Source organism: Nycticebus coucang, chromosome 7 (assembly GCF_027406575.1).
Source record: "Nycticebus coucang isolate mNycCou1 chromosome 7, mNycCou1.pri, whole genome shotgun sequence".
Classification (NCBI taxonomy): domain Eukaryota; kingdom Metazoa; phylum Chordata; class Mammalia; order Primates; family Lorisidae; genus Nycticebus; species Nycticebus coucang.
In genome coordinates this window covers 137,134,632-137,161,193 of record NC_069786.1, presented here as the reverse complement: position 1 = coordinate 137,161,193, position 26,562 = coordinate 137,134,632, and the positions used below count along the sequence as shown (strand labels likewise).

At 46.1% G+C, this 26,562-nt stretch overlaps 1 protein-coding gene across 7 annotated transcripts in view; it reads left to right on the top strand.

Annotated features, from left to right (window-relative positions):
• The window catches only part of HDLBP (high density lipoprotein binding protein), a 74,501-nt gene that overhangs the window by 16,031 nt on the left and 31,908 nt on the right, over positions 1-26,562 (top strand). For 4 of the 7 annotated variants that reach the window (XM_053597213.1, XM_053597218.1, XM_053597215.1 and 1 more), the window contains exons 2-3: positions 23,857-23,919; positions 25,097-25,208. In XM_053597213.1, the coding sequence (XP_053453188.1) occupies positions 25,133-25,208 (76 nt within the window). In that variant the 5' untranslated portion in view covers positions 23,857-23,919; positions 25,097-25,132. Of the gene's footprint in view, positions 1-16,384; positions 16,492-19,865; positions 19,947-23,856; positions 23,920-25,096; positions 25,209-26,562 lie in introns of those variants that run through there. The other 3 variants (XM_053597216.1, XM_053597217.1, XM_053597214.1) reach the window with 2 other exon arrangements.

Sequence of the window (26,562 nt, the reverse complement as noted above, 5' to 3'; positions counted from 1 at the left end):
TGGTTTGTTCGCCACAGATAAAACACTCTACCCCTTTAGCACAGCACCGTCCAAGTCAGGACACTAAGGTGTGTTGGTTGTTCAGCTTTCTGGTCAGGAAGCACACCCACCTCTCACTGAAGGGTCCAGTCCATGGTCCCAGCAGGCTGTCCCCTTAGCTCTCTGCCCACATTGCACCAGGATGCCCTTTGCTTTACCTTGACTCTCCTGACCTCGACCTGGCAGTGATTTTAGTGGGTACAGGTTTTGTACAGCACCCCTTGGTGTGGGTCTGTCTGGCATTGCCTCTTGATGAGATTGAGGTTTTGCTTTGGAACAGCTGGTGCTGGGTTCTTGTCTGCATCCTGTGGAGGGCACAGGCTTTCAGTTTGTCCCATTGCTGGTGATGTTCACTTAATCACTTGGTTAAGGTGGTGTCTTCCAGGCTTCTGGACTGTGAAGTCTTCGTAATTATTAGGTCTATTGTGGGGAACGACTTTTGAGGCTAAATCAAACTTTCAAGTGCAGACTTGCACTCTTTACTATAAATTTATTTGTTTGCTTTGAGATAGTCTCACTCTATCACTCTGGGGGGAGTACAGCGGTGTGATCACAGCTCACTGCAGTAGCTGGGACCACAGGTGCACCACACTCAGCAAATTTCAACCTATTTATTTATATCAGTATTGGCTCATGGTTTCCCATATAATTTAATAGAATAATCACCCTTTATTGTCATCATTTTATCTTGGTATCCATGTCCCAGGTTTGGCCTGTGGAGCCCCTCAGGCAGCTCTCATTCCTTCTGACAGCCCCAGCAGCCCCACTCTGGTCTTGCTTTCTGGTACCCCATGATTTTCCTGGTCTTCCTGTACTTCTCCTGCCCCAAACCTGGATCCTGCCTTTTATCCGAGGAGGCTGGCTTCCTTTTTTGGCAGTTGATACTCAAAGAAGCAGAGTCTCAGCACCAGGTGGGTGGTGGTTGGAGTGTTCTGTCCTGGGCCCTCTCAGCAGAACTGCAGAGTGGAGTGTGCATGTGTGTGCGCATGCCTGTCTGCACGTAGCACCTCCAGATACACTTGCACGTGCATTTTTAACACTGTGTCATTTATTTTATATCTCTACATCGAAAAACTTGGTACCACAAAGTTCATTCCAGTTTCTTCCTTTCCAGATAGGCAGCTTTCTTCCAGTCATGATGGTCCTAGACCCCAGTGTCTCTGGTGTGTTTATTTCCTTGATTAGTCACCTTGTCTGTCACCAGTCTTCTGTTGCTGACCCTTCAGAGCAGCTGTCCCCTGCCCCCCTCCTCGCGCGTGGCTTCTGACATCCTGCACTCCCCTGCTGCCCTCCCAGCCTCCCGTGATCATTTGTGTTTCTTACTCCAGCTGGTCTCTGACACCCCAGCTGTGTGTGAGTCCTCTACACCAGGCTGCAGCCTGAGAGTTTCCATTGAATTTCAGTCTGTGCCCTGTCTACGTGATGCAGAAGCTGCTGCATCGTGGTGACAGCATCCCCATTCTCACGCTCTTCCCAGTTCTCCACTGGCAGCGCAGCGCTGAGCCGCCTTGCCCCTGTTACACCTGTGCTTCTGGACTTTTTTGAGGTGTGACTGCTACGTGGGATTGTGTGTGTGTTTCTAGTTTTCTGTTCCATGTCTTTAATTGCCTGTGATCTTGTGCACCATCAGCAGCTGAGTGGTCTTCACCTTTGTTCACCTTTGCTGATCTCATACAGGAAGGGCTGCATGAGGATGAACATCCATTTTGTGTGTTTTGTTCAGTTTGTATTTTCTATGTTTTGAGTGTTCATATATCCCAGCCTTTTCAGATGCAAACAGAAAGACTATTCTGACTTCTATGTTAGCTGCCTTGCTGTATAAAATTGTTAGGCTCTGATAAGGTAGATCAGTGTCTTCATGAGTGTTTTTTGCACTTGGGGGCTCTTTAGACCCTCAGCTCGCATTGATCTTCCAGCTCAAGCCTTGATTGTTTACATCTAGGTCTCCAAATCAGCTGAAATTTACTTTGGAGTTTGTTGTGAGGTAGGGATCAAACTGTAATTTTCCACAGCGGACAGCACGTTGGCCCTATTCTGTTTGGTGGCATCCTTCCTTGAAGTTTGAAACAGCAATTGTGTCAAAGGATAACCCCTCGTAGATAAGCAGCAGTCTGTTTCCTCATCACTTGCGTCTCCTTAGCCACCCACACCAAATACTAGTTACCATTGCCTTATAGTGTGCTTTGCTAATTTTAGTTCAGTCTCACTTTTTGGGGGGCAAAATTTACTAGCCTGGTTTTCTTTTTAGGTCATCTGCGAACACTGGCTTTTGTCTCCTTGCTTAATTATGTCTCCTTAGATTGAATAATTACTACCTTATCTTTTCAGTAAATATGACATGACAATTTTAGCTTTAATTTTAATATGATAATTTTAATTACATTTTCATATTGATAAGTTTGACTTTTTTTTTTTTTGTAGAGACAGAGTTTCACTTTATTGCCCTCGGAAGAGTGCCGTGGCATCACACAGCTCACAGCAACCTCCAACTCCTGGGCTTAGGCGATTCTCCTGCCTCAGCCTCCCGAATAACTGGGACTACAGACACCTGCCACAACGCCCGGCTATTTTTTTGTTGCAGTTTGGCCGGGGCCGGGTTTGAACCCGCCACCCTCGGTATATGGGGCCGGCGCCCTGCTCACTGAGCCACAGGCGCCACCCTGATAAGTTTGACTTTTAACGTGATTTTAGGTTGGGCGCGATGGCTCCTAGCACTCTGGCTGAGGGTGGTGGATTGCTTGAGCTCACGAGTTTGAGACCAGCCTCAGCAAAAAGCGAGACCCCGTCTCTACTAAAAATAGAAAAACTGAGGCAAGAGGATTGCTTGAGCCTGAGTTGGAGGTTGCTGTGAGCTTTGATGCCATAGCTCTTTACCCAGGGCAACAGCTTGAGTCTCCGTCTCAAAAAAAAAAAAAAGATGATTTTAGCTTTTCAGTATATATGACATATTGTTATGGGAAATATTGTTATATAGCCATTTGCTGGTGTTACACTCCGTAGGAAGTGAGGAATAGATGCTGAATTTCATCAGTTTTTTGGGCATGTTTGAAATGGTCATCTGTCGGTTATGTGTATGTTTTATCTTCTGAGCTCTGACTGCGCATTTCCTAATATTGAATCCCTGCACCCACAGCAGGCCTGCCTAGTCCTGGTCACTTCTCGAAACTTAGTGATATATTTACTGAGCTAGTGGTTTATTTAAAATTTTACATGTTTGTCAAATGATTTGTAATTGATAATCTCTCCTGCATCATCTACTCATTGTTTTAGGGAGACAAAATGGTACCCTGATTTTCCTCTGAGGAGCCACCCTTTCGGCTGTGTATGAGCCACTGTTTGTGTGGAGTGGCTCAGCTGCATGGGTGTAACCTGGTTGGCTCATAGATACAACACATGCCCTTGGCCCCTTAACTACAGTTATTGGTCCCTTAATGGGCTCAAAACCCAATTAATGGCAGTGAGATACAAAAATAATGTGTGGTTCCCCAGGCGGCAAAGGTACTCTAATTTCCTTGGGAACTATCAGAAGATACAATTACAACCATTTGTAATGTCGTTCTTATTTCAAAACCAGGTAGAGATAATATTGTATCTTTACATGTGTGGGGTTTTTTTTATTTCTTCCTGAAATAAAAAACTCTGCAAAATTTTATTTGTAAAAACAGTAACATCCGACCAGTACCTACAGCACTATAGGCAGCATGGTTAATTGGGAGAGCAGTCCTGTGCTACAGGTGTCTGTGGAACACATTCAATACTCATGTAAAATCCAACTACATATGATTTAATATTTTGAAGTGATTATAAAGATATTTTTTTTTTTATTGAGACAGTCTCACTTTGTTGCCCTCGGTAGAGTGGCGTGGCTTCACACCTCACAGCAAACTCCAACTCTTGGGCTTTAAGCAGTTTGCTTGCTTCAGCCTCCCACGTAACTGGGACTACAGGTGCCTGCCACAATGCCTGGCTATTTTTTTGTTGCAGTTGTCATTGTTGTTTAGCTGGCCCAGGCCAGTTCAAACCTGCCACTCTCAGGGTATGTGGTTGGCGATGTAACCACTGTGCACAGGCGCCAAGCCTCAAAAGGTATTTTTAAGAAATAAAATTTTTATAATTTGACTCTGGAGTTTCCTTTAGAATATGTTAGAGTTAATTGCTCTTTAATTTCTTTTTTCCAGAGAAACTGATTTGATCGACCACATCAGCTGGGGTTTTTGTTTGTTTTTATTTTCTATTTCTTCAGTCCTTTTGTTTATGTATTCTTCTTACTTTCTTTGATTTTCTCTTTCTGTCTTGACTTGAATGCTTAATTCACTTTTCTTGCTGCTTCCGTATAATAAAGTTGATGTGAGTGCGGCTTCAGCAGCGTCCCTATAAACTTTGATAAGGTGCTCTTTGCTCTTTTTTAAAGCTTTTTGTTAGGAAAATTTTGACACCTACCACAAAATAGAAGAGAATGATGATATTTCATGTACCTAATCATACACTTTAACAATCATCAGCATTTTGCCTTTTTTTTTTTTTTTTTGTCTATCCCTGCTCACCCCTCATATTTTTTATTTTTGGTTTGAGTATTTTATTTTTTTTATTTTATTTATTTATTTTTTGAGACCAAGCCTCAAGCTGTCGCCCTGGGTAGAGTGCTGTGGCATCACAGCTCACAGCAACCTCAAACTCTTGGGCTTAAGTGATTCTCTTGCCTCAGCCTCCCAAGTAGCTGGGACTACAGGCACCTGCCACAATGCCCGGCTATTTTTGTTGTGATTATAAAGGCTTTTTTGTATAAACGTTTGTATATAGGTTTATATGAACCTTTTGTATAAAGGTGGTTGTTGTTGTTGTCGTCATTGTTTGGCAGGCCCTGGCTGGATTCAAACCCGCCAGCTCTGGTGTATGTGGCTGGCGCCTTAGCTGCTTGAGCTACAGGTGCCAAGCCTGGTTTGAGTATTTTAAAGCAAATCTCAGACTTTGTCACCTCTGAATATTTTTATCATGCATTTTTAGGTGTAAGCTTTAAAAAATTATAACCACAATACCATTATCACACCTAACAAGATTGACTGTACTTTCTTTATATCATCTGACATATATTGAGCATTCAGTTTTTTTCCAGATGTCAACAGAAATTATTTTTACACTTTGAATCAAAATCCAAAGATCTCCACGTTGCATTTAGTAAGCCTCTTAAAAGTGTCTTAGAAAATCTGGTGGCGCCTGTGGCTCAGTGGATAGGGCGCTGGCCCCATATTCTGGGGGTGGTGGGTTCAAACCCAGCCCCGGCTGAACTGCAACAAAAAAACAGCCGGGTGTTCTGGCAGGTGCCTATAGTACCAGCTACTCGGGAGGCTGAGGCAAGGGAATCGCCTAAGCCCAGGAGTTGGAGGTTACTGTGAGCTTTGCGACGCCACAGCACTCTACTGAGGGCGTAAATTGAGACTCTGTCTCTACACATACACACACACACAAACACACAAAAGTATCTTAGAAAATCTATAACAATTCCCTTTTCCTCTTTTGGTTTTTGTGTTTAATGCTATTTATATGAGAGCAATAGGGCTGTTTGTGCTGTAGAACATCTTGCCTTCTGGATTCCAGTGATTATGTTGTTTTGGCTCTATTTACTGTGTTTCTTTAATCCAGGCATCCTCAGACTTTAAACAGGGGGCCAGTTCACTGTCCCTCAGACCACTGGAGGGCCAGACTATAGTTTAAAAAAAAAAAAACTATGAACAAATTCCTATGCACACTGCACGTATCTTATTTTGAAGTAAAAAAACAAAATGGGAACAAATACAATCACACCTCCTCATGTGGCCCGCAGGGCGCAGTTTGAGGACCCCTGCTCTAATCCTTGTACTCCCTGCAAACTGGTAGCTAGGTCCAGATCGTGAATCAGGCTTGATACTCTTTTTCCTAGAATATTTTGTAGACAGTACTGTGTGTTCATGTTGCGTTTATGCCGAGAGGTACGATGACTGATGATGGGATTGATCAGCAGGTACATGGTTGACAGTCTGATTCTGTCCATTTCAAAGTTCTTTATCAACCAGTTACCTGGTGGGTTTTCCACCCATTCCGCTTGCTGCTCATGTCTGTTACTTCACAGTGTATCAGTTTCCTGTCGCTGCTGTAACAAACACAGCGTGGCTGAAATAAGTCTCCCTGTGCAAGAGCCTGGGTGTCAGCAGGACTGGTTCTTTCTGGAAGCTTGTAGGGAGCACCTTCCTTTTCCAGTTTATAGAGGCCATTTTGGGGTTTGGCCCCTTCCTTCATCTTTACAGCACAGGCTTTTAAGCCGCAGTGGCCTGTTAGGACCCAAGCCACACAGCAGGAGGTTAGCAAGCAAAGCTTCATCTATATTTACAACCTTGCCTCCTATCAGATCCCTTGCCCCTCAGAAAAATTGTCTTCCATGAAACTCATCCCTGGTGCCAAAAAGGTTGGGGACTGCTGATCTAAAGGACATTTGTGATTATATTTAGGTCCATCCTTGTAATCCAAGGTAATTTCCCCATCTCAAGATTCTTTTTTTTTTTTTTTTTGTAGAGACAGTCTCACCTTATTGCCCTCAGTAGAGTGCTATGACATCACAGCTCACAACAACCTCCAACTCCTGGGCTTAGGCAATTCTCTTGCCTCAGCCTCCCGAGTAGCTGGGAGTACAGGCCACAACGCCCGGCTGTTTTTTTGTTGCATTTCAGCCGGGGCCGGGTTTGAACCCACCACCCTCCGTATATGGGGCCGGTGCCCTACCCACTGAGCCACTGGCGCTGCCCGTCATCTCGAGATTCTTAATTCATCTATCTATAACATGTCCAAGTCCAAAAATTAAATCTGAATATCCTTGGAGGCCATTATTCAGTTCACAAGGGATAATTACAAAGGGAAGGTTGTTTTGGGGGGGGGGGGTTTGTTTGTTTGTTTTTTGAGACAGAGTCTCAAACTGTTGCTCTGGGTAGAGTGCCATGGTGTCACAGTTCACAGCAACCTCCAACTCCTGGGTTTAAGTTATTCTCTTGCCTCAGCCTCCCAAGTAGCTGGGACTACTGGCGCCCGCCACATCACCCGGCTATTTTTTGGTTGTAGTTGTCATTGTTGTTTGGCAGGCCTAGGCTGGATTCAAACCTGCCAGTTCTGGTGTGTTGTGACTGGCGCCAAGCCTAAAAAGGGAAGATTTTTCTGTTTCTACATTTATTATTTGACATTCTTATTTAAATAGAGTTTCTCATACCAGTTTTGGTTGTCCTAAAATGCAGGACCTACTGAGAGGAAGAGAGAAACGAATGATTTCTTTATCAGTGTTCAGAATGCATTGGGACTAGCAACTTCCAAAGGTGAAATACATTTTTGTAGCTTTTTCCTCCTAGTATGATAAACTTGCAGATACATATATAATTGTGTTTCAACTCATCAGAGCCATTTTGGTGCCCTTATTGATCACTAGGCTGGCTTGTGTACTCTTTGGATGTGACATCTTGGGCTGTGATGGCTTCTTTTCTCCCTCTGCAAGAAATCCCATCTCATTCACATTCTGCTCACACTCATACTCAGCCAAGTTCCCGGGGATGCCAGTGTCCTGCAGTGGAGGTGGTGTGTGCAGATGTCATCAATTTAGGTATTTCCAAGTCTAGTAACAAATGACAGGGTTTTTACTCCAATGTGTATCTTTTCCTAACACTTAAAATCATGGTTCTTAATATTAACTAATCACCTACTCACTTTATCCTACAGCATACAATATTTATGGAGTAACAATACTAACATTATTAGGGTATTTTCCTCTTTGAATGTGCCAATTAGTTATTGTTTTAAAGTATTCTCTGATTATGCCATCGGTATAATGCCACTAAGATTCATTTGTTTCCATGTTTGTAGTAAACTTTCTACTGGAGTATATGTAGAGAACTGTGCAAATCCTTAGTGTATATGGCTCAATGAATTTTCACTGACTGAACCCACTTATAACTAGCATTAAGATAAGGAAGCAAGATATTTTAAAATTTATTTTTGTACTATCAGTTCTTTTCTGATGTATATGCTTCGAAAAGTAAAGTTATAAATCATGTTCTATTATGTATGTATTTCTCTTTCTTCCATTGAGTTTTCATTGACCGTTCACCCTAAAGACAACGCACAGTGGTGTGTGGAGGTCTCCTCCTATGTAAATGCTGTTTATTGTTTCACTGCATGGATGTAACATGGTTGATTCAGCCTGTCTGGTTATTGAAGTTGTGTTTGTTTCCAGACTTTTTTAGCTTTTTATTCTTACTGTCCCTGTTCTAAAATACAGTCTTTATATAGTAGACTTACCTTTATCTAATGCTTGAGTCTCCCACCACCATGCACATCCCACATGGGTGCTCAGTCTGCCTGAAGTGTGCTCTAGAGGCCCTCCCTGCCGCGCTAACCTCCGTCCTGTGCCATCCTGCTTCCTGTCCAGAGCTCCCTTTGCAGCCACAGGGAAGTTTATCTCCCTTCCTTCCTCATCGTGATGTACCTTTTCTTTTTTCTTTCTTTTTTTTTTTTTTTGCAGTTTTTAGCCAGGGCTGGGTTTGAACCCGCCACCTCTGGTGTATGGGGCTCGTGCCCTACTCCTTTGAGCCACAGGTGCTGCCCTGTGATGTACCTTTTTTTTTTTTTTTTGTAGAGACAGAGTCTCACCTATTGCCCTCAGTAGAGTGCTGTGGTGTCTCAGTTCACAGCAACCTCCAACTCCTAGGTTTAGGCAATTCTCTTGCCTCAACCTCCTGAGTGGCTGGGACTACAGGCACCTGCCACAACGCCCAGCTATTTTTTTGTTGCAGTTTGGCTGGGGCTGGTTTGAACCCACCACACTCGGTATATGGGGGCCAGTGCCCTACTCACTGAGCCACAGGCGTCGCCCATAACAAAGTTTTTTTTTGTGTGTGTGTGTGTGTGTATGTGTGTTTTGGCCAGGGCTGGTTTGAACCCGCCACCTTCGGCATATGGGACCGGCGCCCTACTCCTTGAGCCACAGGTGCTACCCCATAACAAAGTTTTTTATAAACATAAGCTAAGCTAATTCTAGCTCTTAAAACCTTTCTATGTGAATTATAAAAAGAAAATATCTTCAAATTTAAATTATTGCCCTTGGTCAAATTTCTTTTTTTTTTTTTTTTTTTTTGTGATTTTGGCCGGGGCTGGGTTTGAACCCACCACCTACGGCATATGGAACCTCCTTGAGCCACAGGTGCTGCCCGCCCTTGGTCAAATTTCAAGTAATTTTTTTTTTTTTTTTTTAAGTTTAATGGGATTTACATTACATTAAAATATTTTTGTTTTGTTTTATTTTTGAGACATAATCTCACTCTGTCTTCCTGAGTACAGTGCTGTGGCATAGTCGTTCACAGCAACCTCAAACTCTTGGGTTCAAGTATCCTCTTGCCTCAGCTTCCCAAATAGCTGTGACTACAGGTGCCCACCACAACACCAGGCATTTTAGAGATGGGGTTTTGTTCTTGCTTAGGCTGGTATCTTAACTCCTGAGCTTAAGCAATCCACTTGCCTCAGCCTCCCAGAGTGCTGGGATTGTAGATGTGAGCTACCATCCCCAGTTTTAAAAGTTTTTTCTTTTCTTTTCTTTTTTTTTTTTTTTTTTGAGATAAGAGTCTTCGTTGCCCAAGGCTAAAGTGCCATGATGTCAGCCTAGCTCACAGCAACGTCAGACTCCTGGGCTCAAGCAATCCTCCTGCCTCAGCCTCCTGGTGGACTACAGGCCCTCACGACAATGCCCAGTTAGTTTTTCTGTTTTCAGTAGAGACAGAGCCTTACTCTTCCTCAGGCTGGTCTCAAACTCCTCAGCTGAAGTGATCCTCCCTCCTTGGCTTCCCAGAGTACTAGGATTACAGGGGTGAGCTACCACAGGGCCGGGCGTGGGGACTCACTCCTGTACTGCTAGCACTCTGGGAGGCCAAGAATGGTGGATTGCTTGAGCTCAGGAGTTTGAAACCAGCCTGAGCAAAAGTGAGACACTGTCTCTAAAAATTGCCGGGCATTGTGGCGGGTGCCTATAATCCCAGCCTCTTGGGAGGCTGAGACTGGAAGATCACTTGAGCCCTGGAGTTTGAGGTTGTTGTGAGCTGTGATGCCACAGCACTCTACCCAGGGTGACTGAGTGGGGCTCTGCCTCAAATCATAGGACTACAGAGAACACCCCTCCCTGTAGTCATTTTATTCCCTTCTTGCCTTGCTGTCTCTTCTTAGAAACATCATTACAGCTGAGTCAGGGACTGCTGTGTGGCCTCAAGCCTGTTGAGAGGAGTGTGTGTGTCGGGGCTGCTGTGAAACACCTCCCACAGCACAAAATGGTAGGCTGGTGTCACCATGGCCTTGGTAGGGGTCACATGGATGCATGCTGTCTGGGAAGTGGTAGTCTCGTTAATGATCCAGCCAAAGAGTCTTGAGAGGAGGAGACCCAAAGGTGTCATGTCAGCTAAAGAGGAGAGCACTTCACAGTTGGAAATACTCTCTGCCTCTGTTTTCCAGAGTCACATTCAGAAAAGTGCTCACTCTCAGGGCCTTTTCTTCATGTCATGGTGGTGAACTACGTCTCAACAGGCTGTTCTCTTGGTCTTGCTGATACTTGGACAGAACACCTGCCCCGCCTCCCAATACTTAAAGACAGCTCTTACCTTTCTGCCAGTTCCCAGGGTTTTAACAGGTTGATGTAAAGTCTTATCCTTTTAGTAATTACCATTGTAAAGAAATTAACAACTAGAAAGTCTTACTTCAGGCTCAGCGCTGTAGCTCTATGGGTAGGGCACCGAGCACATACCCTGGTGTTGACGGGTTTGAGCCTGGCCTGGGCCTGCTAAGCAACAATGACAACTACAACCAAAAAAATAGCTGGGCTTTGTGGCGGACCCCTGTAGGCCCAGCTAATTGGGAGGCTAAGGCAAGAGAATCACTTACGCCCAAGAGTTTGGTGTTGCTGTAAGCTGTGCCACCACAGCACTCTACCAAGAGCAACATAGTAAGATTTTTGTCTCAAAAAAAAAAAAAAAAAATACGGCGGTGCCCGTGGCTCAAAGGAGTAGGGCACAGGCCCCATATGCTGGAGGTGGCAGGTTCAAACCCAGCTCCGGCCAAAAACTGCAAAAAAAATAAAATACATTTTTAAAAAAGTCTTCAGATTTCTGCTGATAACATGCTCTAATAAAACATTGAAGGAAATAATTTCTGTGACTCTGCTTTTCAGTGCTTTGCAGTAGATGAAGCTGGGAAAGCACCTCTTCTTTTTGCTTTCCAGATGAAAATATTTTTGCTGAAAGGTGAAGGCTATTATGATATAGTGCTTTTTCTTCTCCTGTGCATAACTCTCTGAACACTCAGCATTTGTCCGTAAGTGTTTACCTATTAAAGCACACTTTTAGGAGATTAGTGGTATGTGAATAATGAGACTGGGTCTTGCCCTGTCGTCCAGGCTGGAGTGCAGTATGGCACAACACAGCTCACTGTAGCCTCTGTCTTCTCCTGGGCTGAAGGGACTCTCCTGCCTTACTTTCCCAAGTTGCTGGGACTATAGGTGCACGCCACCACACTGGCTAATTTTTCTTACTATTATTTTTTTTGTAGAGACGGGTCTCTCTATGTTGCCCAGGCTGGTCTAGAACTCCTGGCCTCAAGTGCTTCTCTTGCCTCAGCCTCCCAAAGTGCTGGAATTATAGGTGTGAGCCACTACACCTCTTTTTTTAAAAAAAGGTTATAAGGTATATTCATCTGACACATGTTCTTGAATTAGGCTCTAAGTAAATATTATTCTTTTAATCAACTATATAAATATATTTTGATTATTTTAGTATTTGTAAAATTAATGTAACAGTGCACTCCAATAAATGTATTCACTAAGTGAAATGTGGTATGTTCATTAAATGCTCAGTATCCCCAGTGAGGTACCTGCTGTAGGGCAGGTTCTTTGATGTGTTATCTTCCTTGATCCTTTTAAGAACTTAAAAAGACCCCCAAAGTTTATAAATGGAATGTAAAATGAAAGCTTAAACAATCAACCAACATCCTGGTGACAAGTATCTTGTCAGCAAGTTTGGGGTCCCCTGTACAGGCTATTTTCGTTACAGCTTCCTGTGATGACTGAGGTAGAACAAGGTGCATATTTCCACAGCACCTAGACAGACATGAATCTAAGGAATAGGCCAGAGTAGCATTGTCATTGAAGAAAATAGTTACCCATTCTGTACTTCCTGAAAAGTAGTGAAACTGACAGAAATAGGTAGTGGAGGAAGAAGAGAGCAGTATGTGGGAAGCCCTGGGCTGCAGCTCTGTTTCTCTTCTCAGTCTGAATCTGTGTTGCTTCATATTAGGCCTCCAAGTTGAATGTGCATACAGTAATATTACATGTGAGCCACAGGAAAAAAACCTACGTTTGAAATGTTTGTGATTAGAATATGTTGCAAGGCAATTTAGGCCAAGTATAAATAAACTTACTCTTAAAAGGGGGTTATACTAATAAAAATATAATATGAGCCCCATATATTATTTAAAATTTTCAGCTATCAAGAGGGCTAAAAACATTCCTTTGGCCTGACCTGGCCTGACTTGCCCACCACAGGCAGGACAGGAAAGCAGGGGGGACTCCTGCCCCTGGTGTTCACTTCCTGTAGGGTCGCACTGCTGCTGAGTGCCTCTGAGTCCCAGCTCCCAGAGCCTCGGAGATGACTTCTGTTCCACTGCTCCTCCTGACCTGGTCAGAATGGCCTCATGTCAGGGAGTTCCTGTCAAGTAATCAGTTAAAGCAAAGAGAGGATAGGTAGCATAAATCGTATAGCTCAGTTATCCATGTTTATCCATTGACAGTTTGTTGACTATTACTAACAACACCATCACTATTGAACATTCCTGTACCTATTTCCTTTTGCTCACGTGAGAGAGCTTTTTCCTAAAGTATACATCCAGAATTGGGATTGTTCTCTCATGGAGTATTTGCATCTTAAGGCCTTGTGAGTGTTATGAAGTAAGGCCCTACTTTTTCTCTGCTGTAGATGACCAGTTTCCCACAGCCACTGGCTGCGTGGTCTATCTACCTGCTGGCCCACAAGACCCTGAGCTGCGGGCGCTGCTATGTGCCGAGATGTCCACAAAGGCTCTCTTTTCTGTGTCTGTCCCTGCACTAGCACTGCATTGTCTGAATTACTGGAGCTGCAAAATCTCATGGTGAGGAGGGCAAGTCCTCCTCCACCTCATTTTGTTTTGCTTTTAAGATATTCAAATTTATTCCATAGATACCATTTTATTTTCAAAATATTTAGGTATAAATGTTTTGGGTTACATGGATCACTTTTCTTATGCCTGAGTCAGGGTTATAAGTGTGCCATCACCCAGATGGCATGGGTAGGCTTCTGCCCCTCCGCACCTCCCCTCTACTTGATTCTCACTGAGCTTTGCTTCCCTCTGTGTACATGTGTGCTTATGGGCTCGTTCCAAATTAATAGCAAGTGCATGTGGTGGTTGCTTTTTCATTCTTTAGATACTTCAGTTAGGATAATGATCTCCAATTCCATCTAGATTATTGCAAAAGCCTTCATTCATCCTTGTTCATGGCTGAGTGGTGTTTTATAGTAGACACATTCCACATTTTGTTAGTCTGCTGGTGAAATGGTGGGCACTTGGGTTGATTCCACATCTCTGCAACTCTTCCTTATTTTCTTCAGTGTTGGTTTGGATGTTCTTGATCTTTGATCTTTTGTGTAAATGTTTTTGTATAAATACAAACATTTATAAGCATTCTAAAAATTGTATATATAAAATTGTTTTACAATATAGCTTTATAAAAATTATGTATAGAAATCTTGTATAAATAAAATGTGGTTGTCAAATGAACGTATACAATTTGGGGGGGATTTAAGTTGCATTTGTATTGATTTCTAGTTTAGGGAAGAATTCCAGTCATTATGGTTAAGTTTCCCTTAGAGAAACATAGCCTGTCTCTATTTATTTTGGTCATTTCTGTATTTTGACAAAGGTTTTGTAATATTCTCTATATTTCATACTCTCGTTAGCTTTATTTCCCAGTGTGTTGCTGGTATTAGCAGTTTTAATAGTGTGTCGATGGACTTGCCTGTCATCTGTGAACACGGCAGTTCTGATTCACTTGCTATTATCCTTACCTTTTCTTGCCCCCGCTTGGTGAAGATCCCTAGTGTGGGGCTGGACAGAGGCAGGGCAGGTGTGCCCTTGCCTGCTCCAGGAGACTGATCTGAGTGCTCTGCGGTGGGTGTGGGGACGTTCCATCGTCTAGTTAGGGAACTTTTGTTGTATTTCTAGTACCAAGAATAGGTTAATTATATCAGAATCTTTTTTGAGATGATTAAATTATTTTTCCCTGGTGCTGATGATGTGGTGAGTTACTTTATTTTTCCAGTATTATACCAATTCATAGTGCTGGGATAAACTTGACTCTATCGTGATGTTTTATTTTATTTATTTATTTTGGAGACAGTCTCACTGTGTCGCCCTCAGTAGAATTCCATGGCATCACAGCTCACAGCTACCTCAAATTCTTGGGCTTAAGCAATTCTCTTACCTCAGCCTCCCAAGTAGCTGGGACTACCAGCGCCTGCCACAATGCCTGGCTATTTTTTTTGTGGTAGTTGTCACTATTGTTTGGCAGGCCAGGGCTGGATTCGAACCTGCCAGTTCCAGTGTATGTGGCTGGCACCCTAGCCGCTGAGCTATAGGTGCCAAGCCAATATATTATTTATGTTTATATTTCTGGATTGGTCTGCTTTTTGTTTTTGTTTTGGAGACAGAGTTTTACTTTGTAGCCCTTGGTAGAATGCTGTAGCATCGTAGCTCACAGCACTCTCAAACTCTTGAACTCAAGCAATTCTCTTGCCTTAGCCTCCCAAGTAGCTGGTATTACAGGTGCCCGCCACAAGGCTAGTTTTAGAGACAGGGTCTTGCTCTTGCTGGAGCTGGTCTCGCACCTGTGAGCTCAGGCAGTCCACCTGCCTCGGCCTCCCAGAGTGTTCAGATTGCAGGCGTGAGCCACCGTGGTCTGCTTTTTATGTACCTAGGTGAGATTGAGACATTCCTTTCTCCTGTTAGCCTTATCAGGATGTATCACAGTTCCTAGCTTTGTGTGTTGGAGATCATGTCTTGACTTCCTCACAGATGCATTTGGGCCTACCTGTCGTTTTTCTTGTGTGTTTTTTTTGTTTGTTTGTTTTTGTTAAGATTAGAGAGGGTTGGTTAGGGTTCAAACTCGCTACCCTCAGTATATGGGGCTGGTGCCCTGCCCACTGAGCCACAGGCGCCGCCCTGTTTTCAATGATACTTTTCTTAATAAAATTTTTATAAGGCGGAGCATGGTGGCTCATGTCTGTAATCCTAACACTCTGAAAAGGCCGAGGCAGGTGGATTGCTTAAGCGTAGGAGTTCGAGCCCAGCCTGAGCAAGAGTGAGACCCCAAATCTCTACTAAAATAGAAAAACTAGCCAGGCATTATGGCAGGAGCCTTTGTTCCAAAGCTACTGGGGAAACTGAGGTAAGAGGATCACTGGAAGGGCGGCGCCTGTGGCTCAAGGAGTAGGGCACTGGTCCCATATGCCAGAGGTGGCAGGTTCAAACCCAGCCCCGGCCAAAAAACCACAAAAAAAAAAAAAAAGAGGATCACTGGAACCCAGGAGTTTGAGGTTGTAAGCTGTGACGCCATGGCAATCTGGTGACAGACTTTGTCTCATAAAGATAATGATAAAATAAAATAACATTTTTATAATTTTCCAATTCTCTGATAGCTGTAGTTTTAGACCTCCTTTTAATTCTTAATATTATCTAATTAATTGTATCTTTTCTCTTTTTTTTTTTTTCATTGATCATGTTTGCCAGGGATTTAACTGGTCTCTATGAAGATTTGGCTATAGGATTTGTTTATCTTTTCTAGTATATGTCTTTTACTTCATTACTTTCCTTTATGTCCTACTAGGTTTTTTTAGGTTTATTCTGTTTTCCTAGTTTCAGGAGGGGATGACTCACTTATTAACTCAAACTTTCCCTCCTTGAACCAGTCCTCTGCCTTTATCCCCTGAGTTTGGGTGTGTGACTGCTTATTGCACAGTTCTCAACATTTTCACCTTTCTTCTTTGTTAGAAACAAATTTTAAAATTGAGTTGTAGTCAGAGAATGTCATCATTTTATTCTTTACTATTGAGTTTTGGGTTTGGGTTTTTGTTTCGTTTTGTTTTCTTAGTGCCCAGTTTTTTAAATGTATGGATTTATGGTTGGGGGAAAGTGTCAATACAGTGAGTTTATTAATTATATTGTTTGAATATTCTGTACCTTTTTTGACACAAGGTCTCATTTTATTGCCCAGGCTGGTCTCAAGTGACCTTCCCAGGTAGCTGGGATTACAGATGTCCACCACCATTCCCGGCTGAAACTTCTCTGCATTTCTAATCTCCATAGCCTGTGTTACCAAGGGTCAGTGTTCTCATTTATTTGCTTTTTATTCTTACCTTTCTTGACCTAGTCCTGTAAAAGTCTCTCCCTTTAGTCTCCTAGCAACCTTCAAGTTTCATTTTGTATGTTTTTAAGCTGTATTATTAGATACATATAATCAGAGTCTGTTGAACTTTTTATTCTTCACTTTCTTTGTCTTTGATGCTCTGAGGGTTCACCTAAGTGTGTTCTGGTGTGGATTGATTTAAATTATCTGCTAGCAGCTGGGCCCCCTGGCTCACGCCTGTAGTCCCCACACTCTGGGAGGCTGAGGCAGGAGGATCGCTTGAGCTCAGTTTCAGAGCAGCCTGGGCAAGAGCAAGACCTCATCTGTACTAAAAATAGAAAAATTATCTTGCCATGTGGTGGCACCTATAGTCCCAGTTACTTGGGAGGCTGAGGTAGGATTGCTTTAACCCAACAATGTAAGGTTACTGTGAGCTCTGACACTCTGGTGGCACTCTACCCATGGCAATAAAGTAAGGCTCTGTTGAAAAAAAATAAAAATAAATAAATAATCCTGCTAGCCACTTACTCTGTCTGGTTTGGGGTGGGGGTGGTCAGTGTTGTATCTTTTAAGTCCTAAAATTTCCTCAGCTATTTTTCCAATATTTCTTCTGTTTTTTATATTTTGTTTTTGTAGCTCTCCAGTTAGACTATGTTGGAATTTCTCATCAACTACTCCATGGGTCTTAAAACCCTCTTTCATTTGTTTCATCTCTTGATATTTTATACAACACTTTTATATCCCATGTCTAATTATTTTATGCTTTTTAGTCTCAGTCTTATAGTTTTGTTGTCCTATTTCAGTCTTTTGTTTTTTGAGACCAGGTCTCACTCTGTCACCCAGGGTAGAGTGCCGTGGTGTTGCAGCTCACAGCAACCTCCAATTCTTGGGTACAAGCGATCCTCTTGCCTCAGCCTCCCCAGTAGCTGGGACCACATGCATGAGCCACTGGGTCTAGCTATTTCAGTCATTTTGAACTTTAGATTTTTTTTTTTTATTATTTTTAATTTCAGCTTGCTTATTTGTTCGAAGTTTTGTTTTTTGGGTTTTTTGTTGTTGTTTTTTTTTTAATTTTCTTTTTTTTTTTTTTCTTTCTGTTCTTTCTTTGACGATTATCTTTCCCTTTGCCTCCCCAGTAGCTGGGATTACAGACGCCTGCTACAACCTCCGGCTTTTTTTAATGTTAGTAGAGAGAGGGTTTCACTCTGGCTCACTCCTGCTCATACTGGTCTCGAACCTCCGAGCCCAGGCAATCCACCCTTCTCGACCTCCCACAGCACTGGGACTACAGGGCATGAGACACCATGCCAACCCTGAACTTCAGATTTTTAACCTCTCTTTGGTATGGGTAGATTATGGGTAACCTTGTTAGCCTGGTATGAAGTTTATATTTTCCTAAATGGGATTGCTTTTTGTTGTTTTTTTCCCAGCATTAGCTCTGGGTTCTTGGACAAATGGGAATGTAGAAATTTGAACCCAAACCTTTGTAGGGTACTAGTCTCTTATCTCTAGAGCTTAAGAGATGCTCCCACCTCCTACCTCGCAGCTAACGCCATTCAGAAAGAGACCCTGTAGTCTCTCAAGTCTCTCTGTCTCGTGGGCATTTCTTCTCTGGATTTTGTTTTGTTTTTTTTTTGGGGGGGGATACCTATGTTCACTTGAGGGTAGAGCCCTGTGGGGAGTCATGACTTTATGGATGTCTCTGTTCTGTCCTTTTGCCTTGAGCAATGCTGAGCCCTCACAAACAAAACTGCAAAAAACACACATCTTAGTTGCTGGTTGGTTAGTTCCCATGGAAAGACTATTTACAAACAGCAATACCACAGAAGTGGGTTCTGAAGAGTCCCCTGGTACTTAAAGAGGCTCTTCCACATCTAAGCAGGTCCCACCTGCCCAGTTGTCATCCTAGTGACTTTAAGCACTGATGTGATGACAACATCCTTGGCTCTTTCTCTGCTTCAAGCAGTATGTTTTCTCTGCCTTCTGTGATCTCTCTCCCCAGGGGATATCTGGAAGGCTCTACCCTCTTTGCATGTACCGTTCCCTTCCTGCTCACCATCCCACTCGCCCATCCAGGACATCAATCACATCCCCTTTATCATTCTAGTCTTCCCTAATTTCTCTGTATTAGTGAGGGTGGATCTTCCTAGTCAGTCAGGCCAAGAACCTCTGTGCCATTCTTAACTCTGATCACACCCCTCATCCAGTTAATGTGGAACTTCTTGGTGCTACTTTCCAAACATAAATCTGGCCACTTATTTTGTCCGCTACTGCCAACGTAATGGAAGGCATTGTCATCTTTAGACTGAGCATCCCCCTTCCTGTTTCCACTTAATGCCACTAGGAAAATACAAACTGGCATGCCTTCTGCCACCTCCCATCTCCTGAGCAGTACCCAGATCCTGTCCTGGTGCAGGTGGCGCTGGCCTGGTCCCTGCTGGATGTGCCCTGTGTGGTTTGCTCCTGTCCCAGGTATCTGCCGCTGAGTCCGTGCAACAGGCAGACACAGGATTCGGCCTAGGCCACTTGATCAGGGGCTCAAACTGATAGCTACAAATTCTTCCACCAGACTCTTAACCTTTAAAAGAAACAGCACCAGTGATCACTTGTTAAACACAAGGGGTACAGAATGAGGTCTTTCCGCTGGGTGGAAACTCCCTGTGGGCAAGGATCCTGTCTCCTGGGTGGGATGCAGCTGCACAGCTGGGCACACCTGCAGCTATGCAGAGGTGGGCCCTGGAAATAAAGATTCTACATTGCTAAGGGGGATTAAATTGATAGCTGAAGAGTAGGTATTTTATAGAAGCCAGGGGCATAAGCAACAGAAACACCCAGAAATAGGGAATGAGGATCCAGTTTCTAGACTGCTGGGGGCATGAGGCGTCCCCCCCCGCCCCCCCCCCCCCCCCGGGAGCGTGATGCTGAAGCAGGCCTGTGTCCGGCTGCTGGACACTGCATGCAGCTGGGGCCAGCCATTTACAGTGTGTTGGTCCTTGGAGGTTTCTTTTTGGTTTGGGTTTTTTCTGGGGGAGGGGAAGCATTATTGGTGACATCTTCTGTAACAGCTGTCCTTCCTGCCCCCTTTTCAGTCTTGGTCGCCTGCAGCTTGGCGCCCCTGCGTGCGCTGCTCGGCTTGCTGTAGGTGACTGATTCCCCAGCCGCTTCTGGATGTCCCTGCCCGCCGGAAAAGATTGAGAAGTGTCTGGTGTCGGGCAGGACCCCTGGAGCTGCTGGGCCGGGAGGGCAGGCGGCGCGGACGGGGCGGGGCGGGGCGGGGCGGGCGGCCTGACGTGTCCCGGCGGGATTGGAGCCGCCGCCCTATATAGCCGCGGCCGCCCGGGCGCCGGCCTCAGCGCTCTGCTTCTCCCGCGCGGCGGGCAGCGGCGGCCGGACGGGCGGACGCGGGTGGACACGGGCGGCCGGGCCACGAGTGAGCAGCTGGGCGCGCGGGGGAGGGGGTGGCGCGGCGACGTCGGGCCCCGGAGCGGGCGGGACGCGGCGCTGCTGACGTGGAGCGCCGGGCTGGGGCGGCGGGGCTGCCCTGGCCCCGGGTGGGGGGGAGGGGGCGTCCGGCCCCTGCCGTCCCGCAGGCGCCCGGTCGCGGGGGCCCGGCTACGTGTCCGCACTGCGCATGAGCCGGTTGCTGGCACCGAGAAGTGGAGAAAGTTTCCCAAGTCCCGTGGCCGGGCCGCTCCCCGAGTCCAGGGGCGCCCGGAGGGTCTCGTGTCTCCCGAGTCGAGCTCGGCGCCCCTGCCCGGGCTGTGCGTGTGCAGTGGGGGAGGGGCGGCCACCTGGGCCCGGGTCGCTGACGTGGGCGGGCCTGCCCCCGTGCCCCCTGCCCCCTTCCCCCTGCTAGGACGGTGGCCCCGGACACTCCGGCCGGGCTGCCGGTTGGCGAGCGGGGGGGAAGCGGGGGTGCCAACGCAGCACCTCCACCTCCACCTGCTGCGCCGTGGGTCGGGTGGGGGGGCTCCTGGGCTCGGCGCAGCTGGACGGGCCCCAGCGTCCGGCTGAAAAAGACATTACGGAAAAGTACCGACTCTGGAGGGCAGCCGCGCCGCGGGCCCTTTAAGCCATCTCCGTCCCCGCCCGCCCGCCGGCCGTGGGGGAGGGCCGTGCTGAGGTGGCAGCCCGAGTCCCTCCCTGCGGCCGGGGCCGCGCTCAGGTCCAGACTTGGCCATCTTCCAGTACTTCGGGATTTTAGTTTTCCGTTCTGAAGTTGAGTTTGTGGTCATGAGCAAAATGAAAAAGAAACTCCCGCGCAGGATTTTCTAAGGGTAAAATGAGCGATCTTTATTTGGGGGGGAGAAGTCTTGAGTTTCAGCTGGAGGTCCTTGGACTCAAGCCGGCCGGTCTGCGGCGCCCTTCCTGCTTCGTCCGTCTGGGCCTCCCCTGTGTTTCTTTAGCCCTGGCTCTGTTTGCTGCAGTTACACTGTGAGATGTCAGGGGTTTGCTGTGCACGTTTACACTTTAGGAGACGAAATTTAAAATCCATGTTCTTCAGTACAGCTCGAGGTTTGCATTGGGTGGGCCCACGTGCCAGCAGGGGTTGAGAGCGGCCACATGCTGAAGGGACTGGGGAGAGGGGACTGTACCTACCTGGAGGCATCTTGTACTTTGCGACCACAGGGGAAAAGAAGTTGTAGATTTGTTATAACTTGAGGAAGAATGTTTACAGCCATGTAGATGTGGACCTGGGCTCTCACAAAAGGCCATGGACTTTCCTGTCCCTGGTGTAGCTAAACACTGTGTTAGGGTAACCTCTAGGGCCTCTTTCAGTCTTGACTTGAGCACTATTATCAGAGCTGGATCCTGAGAAACCACATGTGCGGCCTCTGTCCTTTGATAACTGGGCCTGCTCAAGGTCTTCTGAGAACTCAGGATGGCGAGCGGAGGGGCTGTTGAAGGAGCTGGAGGAGCAGAATTAAACCCCCTGGGTGCCGCCTGTGATGGCACCTCTGGGAGCACAGCGACAGCTTCACAGGTGCTGCCTTGTTAAACTGCAGGCGGGTGCTTAGCTGGACAGGAGGCACAGAAGGAAGTGGGAGACTAGGCATTCTTTACGGAGGAAAGGCTAGTCCAGGCAAATCTTGCTCTGGAGTCTCAGGTGGGAATTAGGTCTGCCTTTACACATGGGTCACCTGGTACAGGTTTTTAGTGGGTTCTTTAAAAACAGGGTATTAAACCTTTTAGAAGAAAAACGAAGTTGGTTTGGTAGTACGAAAACCCTAGAGGTTAAATATGTGCCCTGTGTGTGATCCATTTGCTTCAAGCTCTAAGAAATTGCCATTTGAAATCTGGAAGCCAGGGGCCCGGTATATCTCGTCAGACCAGTCTGGCGTTTTCTGGAGGTCCACTGGCTGCCCTTTTCTGTCTGCCTGAGGCCTGTGCACACCTGGGCGCATGGAGGCCATGCTCCACAGTCCCCTCGAACGTGGTCATAGGCTCACCTATGTGGAGATCCCTTTTAGTACAGCAGCTAGTTGGAATTGACTCCTGAAAGGTTAATGGGCATCTCAGGAGACATCTCTCCCAAGACCCCCCTCTCAATGCAGAGTGGGGACTGGCATGTCACAGCTCTGTGCCACAGAGTCAGTGGGAGCTGATGGGGGCAGTGACTGTATTTTACAGACTTGTAGTGTGGCTATCACTGGACGCTGAAGGCTTTCCCAGTCCTGGAAAGCAGAGGGACTGGCCAGCTGGTCAGTGGCAGGGCAGAGATGAGGACATGGGTGTGGTTAAGCTCACGTGGATGATTGTGGCCTGATGAGGGTGTGTGTGTCTGGACTTAAGAAGTGACGCTAGAGCTGGGGACCACCTCAGGTGGGAGACTGAGCCAGGCTGGAGGGCTGGCAGCCCAGAGCAGGAAGGCTGAATGGTAGGTGAGGGGTGCCTGTGGGGGCACCTCAGCCTGCAGCACCCCATCTTGTTCCCAGACTGGCCAAATATTTGGAATCTGAAGGAGCACTTGCCAACTTATGAATGTGCTACTGTGACACTTTACCAGAGACCTTTAATCTTCAGAACTTTCAAATTAATTAGAATTTTTTGACGATGCTTTTTTTCCCTTCACCCATTTGGGCATGCTGTGGCATTATCTTTAGCTCACTGCAACCTCAAAACTCCTGAGCCCAAGTGATCTTCCTGCCTCAGCCTCCCACGTAGCTGGACTGTAGGTGCCCACTACCATGCCTGGCTAATTTTTCTATTTTTCCTACAGATGGGGTTTCTCTCTTGCTTAGGCTGGACTCAAACTCCTGAGCTCAAACGATCCTCCCACCTTGGCTTCCCAGAGTGCTAGGGTTACAGGCGTGAGCCACTGCACCCCAGCCTGACGATGCTCTTAAACAGATGTTTTGGATTAGTTTATCCCAGTTTCCCCCCCTTCAGTCTTGGGGTATATCTGTGTGTCCAGGGCCCCAGAGTGGCTCTGGTCTCTGACTTGGAGCAGATTTCTTATGTGACTCAGCTCAGAGTTTTTTAAAGATCTCGATCAGGTTTACGATCCTGATGTACCCCTCGTCCATCTTCTCTGCTGGGAAGATGAGACCTCGTAACTTGCACCCCCGCTGCCATGGGCTACCCTCTCAGCTCCTGACCCCAGTGTCTCGTGGGCCAGGTTTTCGAGTGTGACTATCCAAATGAGCAGGGCGCTCAGAGGCTGCTGTTGCTTCTCCCGGTGTCAGACACAGGCTTTACTTCACAGCCCAGCCTCCACACTTTGGGTACACCCAGAGTCAGGTCTCTTGACAGGCAGCTTCACCTATCCAGGAGTCCCCCAAGGCAAATGAGTCACACCCACTTAGTCCCTGGGGTAGTTCTTGGTCCTCCCCAGCCAGCCTTTGAAGGTTCCTTCCAATACTACAATTTTATGACCTGGTTTCCAAGTCCCGGTGGATTACAGGATAACAGCAGGAAAAACAAGGCAAATGCAGAGAATACACAGAGCACTCTGAAGAGCTGCAGCTCCCAGTTACCCTGGAAGCCCAGAAACCCCCAGGGCACATTGTGTGCAGCTGTGGGTTGGAGCCCAGCACCGCTCTCATCTCTGGCTTGGCAAGAGAGCACCATCAGTTTTGTGAGGATTTTACTTCAAAATGGTTGAATTTAGAAGTTTCAGCACTTGGGGGATCACTCCCTCTGGTCCCTGAAAAAGTTGTCCTCTGAAAGTTGTTGCTGGTTCCAGTTATTGTAAGGTTTTAAGAGCAGGGCTACCCCCCAAAAAACTTTCCTAAGTATCAGTATTGTTTAGGAGGTCAAAAGATCTGGATTATAAAATACAGATAAGTAACTTCTCTCTGCTTTTTCTCCCTCTTTTGCCCTGTCCTATCTCACACCAGTAAAAGCTGGCAGGCTGACAGGCGGCCTCAGGACGGACCTTCTGGCTACCGACCGTTTTGCTGGTAAGTTTGCCTGCCCTGTCCCTGGGCCGTGTGGAGTCTGGGGTGCAGGGAAGTGTGTTTTCCTGGTCCGGGTGCTGGCTCTATTGCAGTGTCAGGTTTCTAGTGGCTCTCGAGAGCCATCTCCGAAACTTCGCCTTAGCATGACAGTTTGCAGACCTGTGCCCTTCAGGTGTGCCATCCACTCTGCCATCTGTTTTAGTCTTGTTTTCTTAAATATGAATTATGTTTATTCAGGATTATGTGAATTTGGGTCTTGCTTCTCTTTAGGGATGCAGAACTTACTTTCTTGAACTTGGGGATAAGCTTCATTATGTTATAAAAATTATATAAAAAACTACTTGGTATTAAATGACTTGGCCGCCTTATACTTTTTGTCAAGGTGCAAGACACTTAGTGCATAGTTCTGTGAAGGAAATGGTAGTTTGGAGCTCCCCTGGAGTTGGGGAGAGAGGGAGAGGATCCTGATGCCCTGCCTTGGAGTGTTCAGTGCCTCCACGCCCCAGGGCAAGGGGGCTGCGGCTGTCAGCAGCTCCCCTGCACCTATGTGCCCTCATCCTAAATAGGGAACTCTGTGGCCTGGGGCTGGCATCTCCCTGCTGTGAGCCCTGCCCTGTGCCAGGGGCATTAAGCGCAGTTGGGCTTGTTAGATTGTTGCAGGCTGCTGCCATCTGGTCAGGTGGGAGCAGGAGGTGGTTGGGTTTGGGTCCCTGTTTGTAGCAGCAGTCATGATGTCTTTGGTAAGCATCAAGGGATATGTGGTGAACAAGTGAACAAAAAACAGAGATAAATGGCTGGTAGGAGGGCCATTCTGGTGTCCGTCTGAACCTGGGTGCTGGGCCTAGCAGGTGGCACATGCCAGTGATTCCCCCCACCTTGGGTGGGTTGGGGCGGGGTGGTATGGATGGCCTCCTGCGTCCCCCCACTTAATTATAGGCAGCTTTGAGAGGATAGTTAACCACCAGTTGTGGCACCCTCCTTTACTTGCATTTTTCCCCTTTTTATCTCTTGGTGAGAATTTGGGAATCTGTTTACATCGGAGGTTATGAGGAAAATAAAAGGTGTAGTTGGCTGGTAAAAGACAGGAAACCCTTTAGATAAGACTTAATCTTCAGATAATTGAGAGTTGTTCTTTGGCTGTACTTTGACTCTTTGCCCTCTTTGATTCTTTTTGCTTTAGTGGCTTACCGGATTACGTGTAGGTGTGAGATCAGCCATGAGCTCTGTTGCAGTTTTGACCCAAGAGAGTTTTGCTGAACATCGAAGTGGGCTGGTTCCGCAACAAATCAAAGGTGACAGTTCCTTTGTGTGCTCTTCTTGTTAACTTGTAAGGCACTGCTCCCTCCAAATCCTTGCCAAATTATAAGCCCTTTTTAGAAGTAACTTTTGGCCTTGTAGTCAGGGGCAAGCTCTGCCCATCCCGAGCACTGCTGTGTGTGCAGGTCGGGTCAGCCAGGCATGACACAGTGAGTTTTAAATTGTGGGCAGCTTTCTGGAAAGCTGAGGAATTTGATCAGTGGTAATTAATGTGATCCTTTTCAAAATCACTGTTTCCCACCTGTACTGAGCTAACTCCTGGGCTGTGAAGCATCCCAGCGTGTGGTCAAGCCCCCTCTGTGAGGGTGACTGTGGGCCCTGGCTTCTGGAGGCCTGGCTTCTTGGAAGCAGCAGCCCATCAAGGGCAGTGCTGTGCAGAAGAGTGCGCTAGCCACACACATAATTTACAGTTTTCTGGTACCTATATTAAATAAAAGGAACAGGTAAAATTGATTTTTATGTATTTTATTTAACCCCAATGTAAAACTTTGTAATTTCAATGTCTATTTAATGTAAAAGACAAAAGACTGCTTTCATGTTCTTTTTTTTTTCTTTAAAATCTGGTGTATATTTATAGTTAACAGGATATTTCAATTTGAACACTAATCCTTGATCTGTATTTAGATTTCATAAAAATTTCATTTGGAAGATTATTCTATTTCAAGTTATTCCAAACATTCTTAAAAGTTTTCCAGTATCAGGTGTTAAATTAAAATTAATTAAAAGTTGAAATTCACTTTCGTGGTCACACTGGCTGCTTTTTGCAGGCTCATTGCTAGTGGTGGTGTGCTGGGCCGTGGCACCCTTGAGGCTATTGCTGGCTCTGTTGCATCCCTGAGGCCTGAAACTTCCTCCACCTCCCCTGTGAAGTCTGCATTGTTTCCTTTTCTAGAGAGGGAAGATGGCACTGGAAGGATCCAGCCACTTGTCCCATCAGTGCTGTCTGGGGGAACATAGCCATACGGTTAGGAAGTGGTGAAGGGACATAAGTACTGGGACATAAGTTGTCTGGTCCCAACTATCACCCCCAGTTTTCAGTGCACTTCCTTCCACAGCATTATCTATTGGGCCTTTCAGACAGTGCTCCTCCTGGGTGTTAGTGGTTATATAACACAGCCATGCCCTTGTTTTCATGGAGATCATGGTTCTGGATCAAAAACATGAACACTCAGGCCAGGCACGGTGGCTCAGTCCTGTAGTCACAGCACTCTGGGAGGCTGAGGCCGGAGGATTGTTGGAGACCAGCCTGAGCAAGAGCGAGACCCCATCTCTACTAAAAAATGGGAAAAGTATCCAAGCGTTGTGGCAAGTGCCTATAGTCCCAGCTAC